At 45.1% G+C, this 13,443-nt stretch overlaps 1 protein-coding gene and 1 pseudogene across 2 annotated transcripts; one reads left to right on the forward strand and one right to left on the reverse strand.

Moving 5' to 3' along the window:
* Positions 1–324: 324 nt before the first annotated feature.
* LOC104659081 lies at positions 325–1,832 on the reverse strand (annotated as a pseudogene). The gene has a single exon (XR_004055934.1). The product of XR_004055934.1 is annotated as a protein PIMREG pseudogene (transcript).
* A 1,979-nt stretch (positions 1,833–3,811) lies between these two features.
* SNRPE (small nuclear ribonucleoprotein polypeptide E) lies at positions 3,812–13,075 on the forward strand. The gene is made up of 5 exons (XM_010381379.2): positions 3,812–3,940; positions 4,426–4,452; positions 5,922–5,984; positions 7,281–7,359; positions 11,789–13,075. The coding sequence occupies exons 1-5, from the start codon at positions 3,887–3,889 to the stop codon at positions 11,842–11,844; spliced, it is 279 nt and encodes a 92-aa protein (XP_010379681.2). The 5' UTR covers positions 3,812–3,886; the 3' UTR covers positions 11,845–13,075.
* The last annotated feature ends 368 nt before the right edge of the window (positions 13,076–13,443 follow it).

Consider the following 13,443-nt stretch of genomic DNA (forward strand, 5'->3'; position numbering starts at 1 on the left):
CCAAACCCAGCTAGGCAATCTTTTTTTTTTTTTTTTCTTTTTGACAGGGCCTGGCTCTGTTGCCCAGGCTGGAGTGCAGTGGCATGATCTCTGCTCACTGCAACCTCTGCCTCCTGGGTTCAAGAGATTCTCCTACATCAGCCTCCAGAGTAGCACGCACCATCAGGCTCGGCTAATTTTTAAATTTGTTTGTAGAGCCAAGGTCTGATCATGTTGCTCAGGCTGGTGTTGAACTCCTGGGCTCAAACAAGCCTCCTGCCTCTGCCTCTCAAAATGCTGGGATTACAGGCATGAACTAGCGCACCTGGCTGAATTTTTTTTTTTTTTTTTTTTTTTTTCAAATGCCAACAGTCTTTATTATGAGAAAGCAGTGTTATCTAGGAAAGTCACACGCTGGTTTCTTATACAATGACAAAGCAGGTTTCTTAAATAATTTACACACGGCAGAAATTGCTTTTGAACAGGGCTACCCCCTCCCGGCACACCCACAGTACTCCGCGTTGAGCATATAAATAGGTACCCGTGAGCCCAGGGTCGTAAGTCTGGAAATATCTCCTATGCCTTCCTCCGAGTCCCTGGTAGGGAAAGCGGGGATGACAATGGGGCCCCCAAGAGCCTTGGCACCAGAAACACGGTGGGTGAGTGACTCTGCGGATGACTCCCCAAAAACCAGGCACGTGGGTACACAGCTAAGAGCTCTCAAACATCTGAGGCTAGCACTTCACGTTATAGATGAGGCAAATAGAAGGCTCAAGGTCAAGTGTACGATGAGTTTCTAAGCTCAAGAGTCCCCTGGGAAAGCAGAAGGAACAATTCTCCCCTTCTGCAAGGTCTCCCCAAGACACTCTCAGGCTATGGCAGGCAGTCACTGATGGGTCCAGATGTGGCCGGAGCAGGGGGCTCTGGGCCCCTTGTTAGGTGCTTGTTAGCAGTGGCCCGGGGGTACTGACAACTCCTGGGGGTTTCCTCCGGGAAGCTCATGGGGAAGCATAGACATCCTTGAGTATGAAGACTTGGCGGTCAGATAGGGCTTGTTTCCTGCAGGCACTTCCTCAGTCATGAATGAGAGAGACGATGTCACCACTCTCTTCCGCCATAATGGCTTCATCTAGCTCTTGGGACAGCTTCTGGAGATGCTGGATTCCTGCCCCCACAGGCTCTGGGTCACTGTCAGACTCGCTGGGAGAGCAGAGGGGCTCTGTTGAGGAGTAGGGGCTCCGGAAGGCAGCCTCCCGCCTTGACCGCCGTAATGGGTGGGCACGTGAGCCCATTCGGGCCGAGAGGTGGTGATGCTCCTTCTCCCAGGGGTCTGTGGCAGAGTGGGCAGGGGCGGCTCCAGACAGCCGAGTGCTCTTCTGGCTCAGGCTGTGAGTTGGGGATCCACTGCCCTTCTGTGCGCCTCTCTTCCGCCTCCTGGCCTTCACGTGCGTTTCCACCAGCCACTTGGTGCCACTTTGGCAGGACTCTTGGATTCTCTGGGACATGGCACCCAAAGCGCTCTTAGCTGAGCGAGCTGCAGCCTGGAGGCCCTGCTGACCTGGCTCTGCGGTTTCCAGGCGCTTCCAGGAGGGGCCTGTGCAGAGGTTGAGGTTGACGGCTCTCAGGGGCAGCCTCCTTTGGAACTGTCTGCACAGAGACCCCAGGGCCCCTGCAGAGGTCTCCTGATGGCTGGCCCCAGGCTGCAGCTCCTTGCTGTCCTCCAGCTGCTCCTGGTGCCGGAGAGATCTCCGGCGCACAGAGGTCCCCATGCTCTGCCACCGAGAAGCCATTTGCCTGACCAAGAGTCTTCTCTGTCCACTAGACCCGGACAGCACCAACGCGGATCACAGCCGGAGCACCTTTTTTTTTTTTTTTGAGATGAAGTCTCACTCTGTCACCCGGCTGGAGTGCAGTGGCGCGATCTCGGCTCACTGCAACCTCAGCCTCCCAGATTCAAGCAATTCTCCTGCCTCAGCCTCCTGAGTAGATGGGACTGCAGGTGCCCGCCACTACGCCTGGCTAATTTTTGTATTTTTAATAGAGACAGGGGTTTCACCATATTGGCCAGACTGGTCTCGAACTCCTGACCTTGTGATCCGCCCGCCTCAGCCTCCCAAAGTGCTGGGATTTACAGGCATGAGCCACTGTGCCCAGCCCCGGCTGAAATTTTTTAAAGGAAATAGTTATCCCATGCATTTGCTAGCTTTGTGTAGTTTATTTATTTATTCTTATTTATTTTTTTGAGACGGAGTCTCGCTCTGTCGCCAAGGCTGAAGTACAGTGGCATGATCTCGGCTCACTGCAACCTCTGCCTCCCGGGCTCAAGCGATTCTCCTGTCTCAGTCTCCCAAGTAGCTGGGATTACAGGCGTGTGCTACCATGCATGGCTAATTTTTGTATTTGTAGTAGAGACAAGATTTCACCATGTTGCCCAGGCTGGTCTCGAACTCCTGACCTCAGATGATCCACCTGCCTCGGCCTCCCAAAATGCTGGGATTACATGCATGAGCCTGGCCGCTTTGCGTAGTTTAAAAATCACTTTCAACTCAACCCCTTTCTGAGGTCGTCATTACTATTATCCCCACTAAACAGAAGCCCTCAGAAAAGCTAATTTTGATTCTGCCATTTGCCCTAATCCGTGTTCCCTTAAGGCAAGTCCTTTCAAAAGTCTAAACTTCAGTTTCCTCCTCTATAACATGTGTATGCCAATTAAATGAACTCTCTGCCAGGCCACAAGCCATGACACAATGGAAAGGTAGGTGGCCTTTGGGGTCAGGCACACCTACGAATTCCAGCTCCTCCACTTAGTAGCTGTGTTATCCAGGGAAGAACATGTTCTGACACTGGCTGACGCCTGTGTGCACACATAGACAATTCTTTCATTGAATCTTCAAGCCCCTGAGTAAAGTTAATCTTTACTTTAATCTCCGTTTTGAAAACTAAGCCAAGACACGGTGAGGCTAATTTATCCTTTGTCACCCAACTCTAAAAGAGCTGGATTTGCGCCCAGCATGTGGATTTCAGCGTCTTCATGGGAAATCGCCACCCTCAGTTGCCACCTGAACAGTAACTCGCTCCACGAAGTGGCTGAGCTGAATCCGTAACTGGAGCGAACCAGCCGTCTGGCTTTGGAATGCAGACCGCCCCTGGCCGACTGCCAGAGGTGGGAGGCCTGAAGTTTGGGCTTCTTGCCGCCCTACCCTTTCCACCACAACGCTGCTATCAAGCCTAAACTTGTAGGAAAGGCACGAAATTAGCTCACTTTACACACACAGATACACAGTGGGACGATTTTGGCTTTTTAAGCTAACTCAGAAAATGGAGATGCGGGCAGGGCGCGGTGTCTCACGCTTGTAATCCCAGCACTTTGGGAGGCCGAGGCGGGCGGATCTTGAGGTCAGGAGATCGAGACCATCGTGGCCAACATAGTGAAACCCGGTCTCTACCAAAACCACAAAAAATTAGTCGGACGTGGTGGCACGCGCCTGTAGTCCCAGCTACTCGGGAGGCTGAGGCAGGAGAATCGTTTGAACCCGGGAGGCGGAGGTTGCAGTGAGCTGAGATCGCGCCACTGCACTCTAGCCTGGGCGACAGAGCGAGACTTCGTCTCAAAAAAAAAAAAAAAGAAAAAAGAAAAGAAATTGGGGACACCGCAACCGAAGGCACCTCCTCCCGCCTGCCTCCAGGTGGCGCTATAGGACCGGTCCACCTTCCACAGCGCAGCCGCCTCAGTTTGGCCTCCCTCGGAGGCCATGCAGCGAAGAAACGTGACTTCGTGGCTAGAGGGGCATTTCCTAGGCACCGCCCTTGTCGCCGCATGACCTTCACACACTTCCGCTTCCGGTTCTTTATTCCGGAAATTGGTCTCAGAGGCTGCGTGAGGTTGTGCTCTTTGTGAAGTTTCACCATGGCGTACCGTGGCCAGGGCCAGAAAGTACAGAAGGTTATGGTGCAGCCCATCGTATCCTACGCAGGATGTTAGGACTGGGAGGTTCGGGCCAGAATACGGGGTGCGAAGGCGCAGACTGAGAGCAGGCCTGGGGTAGCGGAGTACGAATCCACATCCCATGAGCCCCCGGGGCGACCAAAACTGGAAGAAAGCGCGGGTAGTTGAAGAACCGTGATGGTGGGGAGGTGGTCTTGGGTGGACCCCTGCCGTGGGGAGTGCAGGAATGGAGGCGGCGAAAGGAGGGAAGAGAACTTTAGGTGCGGAGTGAAAACGGGAGTTAAAGGTTTCGGGAAACTCCAGGGGAATGAAAGTGGAAGAGATGTTCTTTAATCTTTAGAAGACCCCTAATGAATGCCCAGCTGGGCACTTTTTGTTTGCGTAAGCACCAGACCTCGCGTTCATTATACCAAGGTGAGACGGGAACAGGGTCGTCCAGTTGTTTCAGGAAGCAGAGTCTATGCTGCTTTTGTATTTTTTCCTTAGCCACTGTGGTGCAGAACCTCATCTTCAGATACTTACAAAATGTACGTAAGTTGCTTTTTTCGTAACTACTTTTTAAATAAGAAATGAACTGATTTAGTTTTTTGTGTTAACCTGAGCAATCACTGTGTTCTAGAATTTAAAAATAGATGTAACTGGAGATTGGAGGGTAATCGAGGGGAAGGAGTACTGAGAAAGCACTAATGTGGTGAAGTGGTGTGTATCCATGCCACTTCCCAACATGCAAAGAATTGTATTATTACTTTGCAAGATCAAAAATACTTTTTAATTCCAAAAAGTATTATCAGCAGACTTGAGCATGGTATTTGGGCATCAGTAGTTTTGTTAGTAGTGATTATGCCTAGAACGTTGGAACCTCTCCCCTTTAGGATGAAACATTGGAAGAAAAACCCAACCAACTTAAACCATGTCAAGAGGTGGTGTTTAATACCTGTTGGAAAACTTCAAGACGGAAAAAGAAAGAAGGGGTAGCTTCAGAGGAATTTGGTGGCAGCTACTTTCCTTTGGGGGAAACTTTAGCAACTTAAATTTTATAATGTGACAACACAACTGAAAAACATTAATTTCGGGTGATAATAATTTTTAACCACCTGAATTGAGGGCTCTTGTCCTGGTTGTTAGGTGTGTGACATGAGAAAGCTTTGTTTTGGAACTGGATTTTGCTGCAGGAGATAAGCCCTTGGTCATTAGAAATTGCTGCTTTGTGCTATGCTGTCAAAAACTTTCACTCTTAAATAGATTGAAACCAGAAGCAGTAAGAAATATCGAGTCCCAAGATCACAGGAAAATTAAGTTATGTAGTTCCAATATAGAACTTATTAAATGAAAATTCTCTTTGAGTTTATTATTACTGGTGAATAATTCTTAGATATGGGCTAATTAGTTAAAACTCTTGACTTACATTCATTACAGTTTTTTTTAGGAGCCATATTTCTCTTGTCGTTTGACCAAAATGGTTAGGTTTTGTATACTTCAATTTTGGAAGGAGGGGGGGTGGGGGGCAAGATCTTGCTTAATGTTGCGCAGGCTAATCTTGAACACCTGGCCGCAAAGCGAATTATTCTGCTTTGGCATCCCAAAGTACTGGAATTACGGGTGTGAATCGAGGAAGCTGGCCTCTTTTTCTTTTTCTTTTTTTTTCTTTTCTTTTCTTTTTTTTTTTTTTTTTAAGACGGAGTCTCACTCTGTCGCCCAGGCTGGAGTGTAGTGGCGCGATCTCGGCTCACTGCAATCTCCGCCTCCCGGGTTCAAGTGATTCCCCTGCTTCAGCCTCTTGATAACTGGTACTACAGGCGTGTGCTACCACGCCCAGCTAAATTTTTTTGTATTTTTAGTAGAGATGGGGCTTCACCATGTTAGCCAGGATGCTCTATCTCTTGACCTTGTGATCCACCTGCCTGGGCCTCCCCAAGTGCTGGGATTGCAGGCGTGAGTCGCTGTGCCCGGCCCTATTTTTCTTTTTTTAACGTTTTCACTTTTATGATTATTTCAGAGATCGCGGATTCAGGTGTGGCTCTACGAGCAAGTGAATATGCGGATAGAAGGCTGTATCATTGTGAGTATCCAGGCAATTTTATCTCATAGCAGTTTGGTCATAGAAAAAGATTTCTCAGAAAGTGACTAGCCAGAACAGTGTATAAAAAGTGAAAGATCCAAGCTAAGCAAAGGTTTTCGGGGGCTGCTATTTAGCCTTTTTTCATTGCTGATAGGTAAGGATTGGGTAATTTTTAATAGGGAAAATTAACTTTTAATTCATTTTCTTTCATCTGTCTGTGTTGAGAAGAAAATTTGTATTTTATTTTTGAGAAAGGGCCTTGTTCTGTTGCTTAGGCTGGAGTGCAGTGGCACAGTCATGGCTCGTTGTGGCCTCAACCTCCTGGGCTCAAGCAGTCCTCCTGCCTCAGCCTTCCAAGTAGCTAGGACCACAATCGTGCACCATCACAGCCTGCTAAATTTTTATTTTTTATGGAGACGAGGTCTCACTATGTTGCCCAGGCTGGTCTCCTGGGCTCAGGTGATTCTCCCACCTCAGCCTCTCAAAGTCTTGGGATTACAGGCATGAGCCACAACGCCTGGCTGAAAATTAACTTTTAAAAATTATTTGAAAAAATATATATTTGAGCAACGATGTTAGTATGGAGAGAGGGGACAGAAGAAAGGAAATTGGGGGGGTGGGGACTAATGGAATTATTTGTTGTGGGTTAGGTGATACCTGAATAGAGCTCAGTGGGGTTAAATAGGGATAGCAGGCTACCCTAAGTGATGTTTTTTTTTAAGTTAGGGTCTTGCTCTGTCACCCAGGTGCTGTCATAGCTCACTACAATCTTGAACTCCTTGGCTCAAGTGATTCTTCCACCTCAGCCTCTAGTAGCTGGGACTATAGGCATACGCCACCATGTCCAGCTAATTTTTAAATATTTTGCTGGGCACGGTGGCTCACATCTGTAATCCTAGCACTTTGGGACGCCGAGCATGATGAATCACTTTAGCTCCAGAGTTCGAGACCAACCTGGGCAACATGGTGAAACCCTGTTTCTACCAGAAATATAGAAAGTAGCATGGTGGTGCGCCCTGTAGTCCCAGTTACTTGGTGGGGCTGAGGCAGCAGAATTGCTTGAACCCAGGAGGTTGAGCTGCAGTGAGCCGAGGTCACACCACTGCATTCTAGCCTGGGAGACAAAGTGAGATCCTTTCTCAAAAAAAAAAAAGACTTTAGGTGGAAGGTGGAGTGCGGGGCTTGAGATGAGTGAATCTTTGAAGTTAGTTGGATTTTTTATCTGCATAGGTATACTCATTTAAAATGGGTTGGATGTGATTTTCTTCGACGATGACAGTTTGTTTATTTTTCTAGGGTTTTGATGAATATATGAACCTTGTATTAGATGATGCAGAAGAGATTCATTCTAAAACAAAGTCAAGAAAACAACTGGGTAAGGATATAAGTGGTCTTACAGAATTCTAGAAATGTTGTATTCACTTGCAGAATTCAGTGACCTGCAACTCAGTTCATGTTTGAATTTACTTTGCATTTGAGAAGTTATTATTCAGAGTAGTGGTACACTTTTGAAATTATTCTGTACCACTCACTTCTTACCACATTCCATTTTGGCTTCTCTGCCCAGAGAGCTCTCACCAAGGGAACCAAAGACTAGTGGTGTTAAATCTAATGATCAGTACTAATCCTCATTTTAATTAAACTCTCAACAGCATTTGGCACTGTTGGCCACTCCCTCCTTAAAGCGCTTTGTTCCCTTGTCTGAGTGGGGGGGGGAACCCAAGTAGATTTTTCTATTTCCTCAGTTGACAATAATTAACACAGAAGACTTCTGTGACCAGATGTGTGGGCGTATTTCCCCACACACCAAGCAAGCAGTCAGTTCGGCAGTGGACGTCAGCTCAGAGTTGTCAAGTTCAGTTCGGTTCTAACACTGTCTACCTGGAGATAGTGTCAATTCCCAGAGGTTGAGGGCTTAATCCCCAAGATTGCCTTCCCTGCCCCTCGATGCTCCACCAGATGCCAATTGTCAGCTCCAGATTGTTTTACCTGTCCTTCTTACTGACTGGCTGTAAACTGGGTCCCATGACCCCTCCTTTGGTTTAATTAATTTGCTAGAGCAGCTCACAGAACTCAGGGAAACACTTATATTTACTGGTTTATTATAAAGGATATTACAAAGAATACAGATGAAGAGATGCCCAGGGCAAGGCATATAGGAAGGGATGCGAAGCTTTTGTGCCCTCTACAAGCTCACCGCTCTCTGGGAACCTCCATATGTTGAGTTGTCAGAAACCCATTGTTTTCAGTTTTTATGTAAGCTTCATTATGTAGGCCTGACTGAATAAATTGGCCATTGGTGATCAGCTTAACCTGCAGCTCCTCTCCTCCTCCCTGGGTTGGAGGGTGGGGCTGAAAGTCTGACCTCACTAATGCCTTGGTCCTTTCAGTGAGCAGCTCCAATGCTGAAACTTTGCAGGGGCTGCTGGCCGTCAGTCAATCATTAGCATACAAAAAGGCAACACCTTAGAGATTCTAAGAATTTTAGGAGTTGTATGGGATTGAAGACCAAATAAACATTTTGCAGTATCACACCTTGGCTCTACGATACTATACTTGGGTTTTTATTTTTCATTTCTGGCTATTTTTCAGACTTGTATGTTCATTCTTTGGGACCCAGTCACTAAATGAGTTGCTCCAGGCTTGGTTCTAGGCCCTCCTGTCATTCAGTATCGTCTCCCTAGGCACTGGAGTACAGCTTCAATTACCATCTATGTATATTGCCTCCCAAATTTGGGACTCCCAAGTCTGAGCCTAATCACCATTTCTACTTGAATGTTTCAAAGGCTTCTTAAAGTCAGCATATCAGAAAGCAAACTCAATTCCAACTCACACTGTTTAGAGCTATTGCATTATTATTTCCCGCCTTATTGAATGGCACTAGTTTCCAATTCAGCTTACTAATCGATTTCTCTGCAGCAACCTCCAGTTTGCTTTCCAGGCCTCAGTCATCTTTTAAAAACACCAATCTGAACATGTCATCCCTTTGCTTGAAATTCTTCAGTGACTTCCTGTTGCTCTTAGGATAAAAAAAATCTAATGATTCTGCAAATCTAATGATCTTCATGATCTAGTCTTATCTCCCTCTGCTCATCTCATATCACTGTGCCTTACTTTCTGAGCTTTAGCAACACTTGCCTTATTTCAGTTCTTTGAATCTGCACATTTGCCCAACCATTAATCTTTGTATATGATATTCCTTGTGTCTTTAGATCAAATATCAGTTCTTTTAAGACAGTGGTCCCCAACCATTTTGGCACCAGAGACCAGTTTTTTGGAAGACAGTTTTTCTATGGACCGGAGTGTGGGGGATGGTTTTTGGATGATTCAAGCACATTACATTTATGGTGCACTTTATTTCTATTATTATTACATTGTAATATTTAATGAAATGATACAACTCACTATCATGTAGAATCAGTGTGAGCCCTGAGCTTATTTTCCCACAACTAGACAGTCTCATCTGGGGTTGATGGGAGACAGTGACAGATCATCAGGCATTAGGTTCTCATAAGGAGTGTGCAACCCAGATCCCTCTATGCCCTGTTCACAATAGGTTTCGTGCTCCTATGAGAATCTAAGGCCTCCACTGATCTGACAGGAGGCAGAGCCCAGGCAGGAATACTAGTGATGTGGAGTGGCTGTAAATACGGATGAAGCTCCGCCACCTTGCCCACTGCTCACTTCTTGCTGTGTGACCTGGTTTCTAACAGGGACCAGGACTGGTACTGGTCTGTGGCCCAGGGGTTAGGAAGCCCTGTTCTAAAAAGTTCAGAGTTTAATTTGATTTTGCTGGGGATGGGGGCGGCGGGGTTATGTGCTCCCTGAGTTTGTAGTAAAACATTTATTATTGAAATTATTTTATTAATGTCTCTCCTGTTATGAGATGCTTCACTGTAAGTGCATGAATCATGCCTTTTTTGATCCCTAGTGTGCTCAGTACCTAACTCAATGCCTGGCGCATAATAGAAACTAAAAATTACTTGAACAATGAATGGTATTTCTTTCTTTTGTTTTTGGAGACGGAGTCTCACTCTGTTGCCCAGGCTGGAATGTAATGACGCGATCTTGGCTCACTGCAACCTCCGCCTCCCGGGTTTAAGCAATTCTGCTGCCTCAGACTCCCGAGTAGCTGGGACTACAGGCGTGCACCACCGCGCCTGGCTGATTTTTTGTGTTTTAGTAGAGATGGGGTTTCGCTGTATTGCCCAGGCTGGTCTCTTAACTTCTGAGCTCAGGCAGTCCACCTGCCTTGGCCTCCCAAATGCTGGGATTACATGTGTGAGCCACTAAGCCTGGCAATGAATGGTATTTCTTAACCCAGTTAATGAATGGTCTTAGGATTCACGGTTTCAAGACACACTGAATCATTTCTATTAACATCCCATTCACTTGAGGTTTATTTAGGCATTTTGTCTTCATTTGTTAAATGCTCACTAATACTTTTATCAGTGGTGGGTTTCAGGTGTCTCTCTTTCAGACCCTCAGGATTCTCATGAACCTATACTAGATATGTGGAAAGTAGATTCTGAGAAGCAGTATGGTGTTTCGCTAGCTTCTTTCTGCTTATACTATTTTTATGAAAACCTGGGTTTTTTAGATTTATTTTTTTTTTTTTTTGGAGACGGAGTCTTGCTTTGTCTCCCAGGCTTGAGTGCCATGGCACAATCTCGGCTCACTGGAACCTCCACCTCATGGGTTCAAGCGATTTTCCTGCCTCAGCCTCCTAAGTAACTGGGATTACAGGTGCATGCCGCCACACTTGGCTGATTTTTTGTGTTTTAGTAGAAGACAGGGTTTCACCGTGTCGTCCAGGCTGGTCTCAAACTCCTAAACTCAGGCATTCCGCCCACCTTGGCCTCCCAAAGTGTTGGGATTATAGGCGTGAGCCACCATGCCCAGCTGGGTTTTTCAGATTTTAAGATGTCTTGCCAGGAAGGGCAAGCTTAGCCTCACCGAGGTCATATTATTTATAAATTATTCACCAACTGTTGAATTCTCATGGTAGTATTCATCCTGTAGAATAGAAGAGTATTAATACCTGCAGAAGCCTGGGAAAGTAGAATAGTTTAATTGCTGTTGGAGTTGATCAACACGTCTCAAACTGTTCTGCCAGTGAACACCAGTGTTCCTGAAGATGTTTATAGATTTCTCAGAAAAGTATTGTCTTAAATAACCTTAGGAAAGTTTGGGTAAAACTTAAATAGGTTTGTTTATTGTGGGGTGGAGTTTTGTTTGTTTGTTTCTTTTTTTGATACGGAGTTTCGCTCTTGTTGCCCAGGCTGGCATGCAATGGTGCGATCCCGGCTCACTGCAACCACCGCCTCCCAGGTTCAAGCGATTCTCCTGCCTCAGCCTCGCAAGTAGCTGGGATTACAGGCACACGCCACCATGCCCAGCTAATTTTGTATTTTTAGTAGAGATAGGGTGGAGTCTTTAATATACTAAGAGCTTTAAGAATGGAGTTATAATATGCTGTATTTCCCAAACTTGACATACGACTCATTTCCAAACTTTTACAAACTCAGCATTGGGAAATGTTGTATGAGGCCTATTGAGTTGACTTATTTCATAGAAATGATACTTGTCATGAAATATCATCTACCTTTGTTAGTTTGTTGAAAAGGTAAGTGTATTCTAATGGAGCCAGAAAGCATTTCACTATATGGACACTTGAAAATGTTTACATGTTTTTATAAGAAAGCATTTTCAAAATATTGTTCAAAAACTGGATACAAAATTCTGAGAGTAAAACATCTATGTGTGTGGCTATTAAATAGCCGTTTGTTGTTTTTGTGTTGCAGGTCGGATCATGCTGAAAGGAGATAATATTACTCTGCTACAAAGTGTCTCCAACTAGAAATGATCAATGAAGTGAGAAATTGTTGAGAAGAATACAGTTTGTTTTTAGATGTCCTTTGTCCAATATGAACATTTATTCATAGTGTTTTGATTAGCCTTGTGTTATACAAGATGTCAATAAATGCTGTGGGATTGTTTGTATTAAAAAATTTACATTGCTTCTTCCTATTCATCAGTAGAGAGTTTTTACACACTAACACCATTCGTTGTTGGTATTTACTTTAGTTTTCTGAAGGGTGGTAGTTGCCTTGAGCACTTGGTATTTGCAGAGCTTGGACCTGTAGATTTTGAGGCAGATTAGAAATTCTGCCTGACAGGTAAGCTTCCAGTATTGGGAGGTGGAGAAGGGGAGGGTTCACAAAAATAAATTGGGGTTATTGCACTAATAAATGTCTTCATCACTTCTGGTTCTGGATGCTGGAATACCAGAGTTTCTAACCTAAATAGTTTGGGTACGTTATTTAATTGGGTCAGTATTGCTCAACACTGAGTCACTGTGAGGTCTTTGTGAATTTTATCACTAAGATCAGAATGTGAAAAGTATTTGGGTATAGGCAAAGAATGAAGTGCCTTTCAAGTACTTTAAAAATGAGTTAAGAGTTTACAGGAAAGAGACTGAGATTGGTAATCTGAAAAGGACCACAAGCACAGCTGGTAGGTAAATTGTTAGGCAGAATAATGGTATATTAGAGAAACACACCTGTCTCTTACTCTTATCTCTTAAGAATTTTGGTTCTTCCCCCAGTGATTTCTGGTTGAATTCTTATGTGGGCAGGTTTCCCTTCCCCCAATATCGCACATGGTTCTAGTTAGAATTCTGTTAGATAGATAGTGAGCATATGCTGTTAGCTAGACACAGTGTTGAATCAATACAGTGAAACAGACTGGTAAACAGGTAGTTTTAATGCGTCATCCTAAGTACTACTTAAATTGGATCTTGAAAGGTGAATAAGGCCTGCCTTAAGTTCTGCTAAAGGCAATGCTGTTATTAAGGATGGGTGAGGAAGGACCAAGAAGTCTGGCTCCTACTTTTCTACACGCCTGTGAAGGAGACTAGTTTCAGTTCATGAAACTGAATAAAAGAAATCCTTTCTGAGATAGAGGAGATTTGTAGGTGAATGCAGAAGTGTATCCAGCTTTGAACCGTGCATTCCATCTATATTCCTCCTGTCTGAACTCATGCTCTTTTGATTATATTTTGAAATAAAGGGCTGCATTAGTTCTTTTAACATTTGAGTTTGAAATTAATTAAACTGATCACAACATGCAAAGAAAACATTGGGCAGCAGAGGGAGTTACAGCCCTGAGACTGCTTCAGCCCTGCTGGTGAAAAGATTGAGTTGAAGCTTTTTCAGAGCAGAGCAAAGACCTCCCTGCAGCTTTCTTGGCACCAGAATAGCTGGGAAGAAGGATAAAAGCCCAGAGGAGTATAATCTCTAAGAAAACCTGCTGGCTGCCTTTTCCATTTCCCTGTGTGGCCTTTCTGACCTGGCTGCCCTGTGGAAGCAGAGCTGTGCCTGCTGTGGCTTATTCTGAATGGATCAAGACATGGAAGGTTCTATTTTTGACAGAGCAAATGATGATAGTGAGAATTAAG

This window comes from Rhinopithecus roxellana, unplaced genomic scaffold, assembly GCF_007565055.1.
Source record: "Rhinopithecus roxellana isolate Shanxi Qingling unplaced genomic scaffold, ASM756505v1 contig2860, whole genome shotgun sequence".
NCBI classification, from domain to species: domain Eukaryota; kingdom Metazoa; phylum Chordata; class Mammalia; order Primates; family Cercopithecidae; genus Rhinopithecus; species Rhinopithecus roxellana.

What these genes read in the sequence shown, in the direction of transcription:
- SNRPE (XM_010381379.2), top strand. Translation starts at nt 3,887, where the DNA reads ATGGCGTACCGTGGCCAGGGCCAGAAAGTACAGAAGGTTATGGTGCAG. An exon ending in TCTTCAGATACTTACAAAAT is followed by an intron (nt 4,453 to 5,921) that starts GTACGTAAGTTG and finishes TGATTATTTCAG; the next exon opens with AGATCGCGGATTCAGGTGTG. An exon ending in GGATAGAAGGCTGTATCATT is followed by an intron (nt 5,985 to 7,280) that starts GTGAGTATCCAG and finishes TTATTTTTCTAG; the next exon opens with GGTTTTGATGAATATATGAA.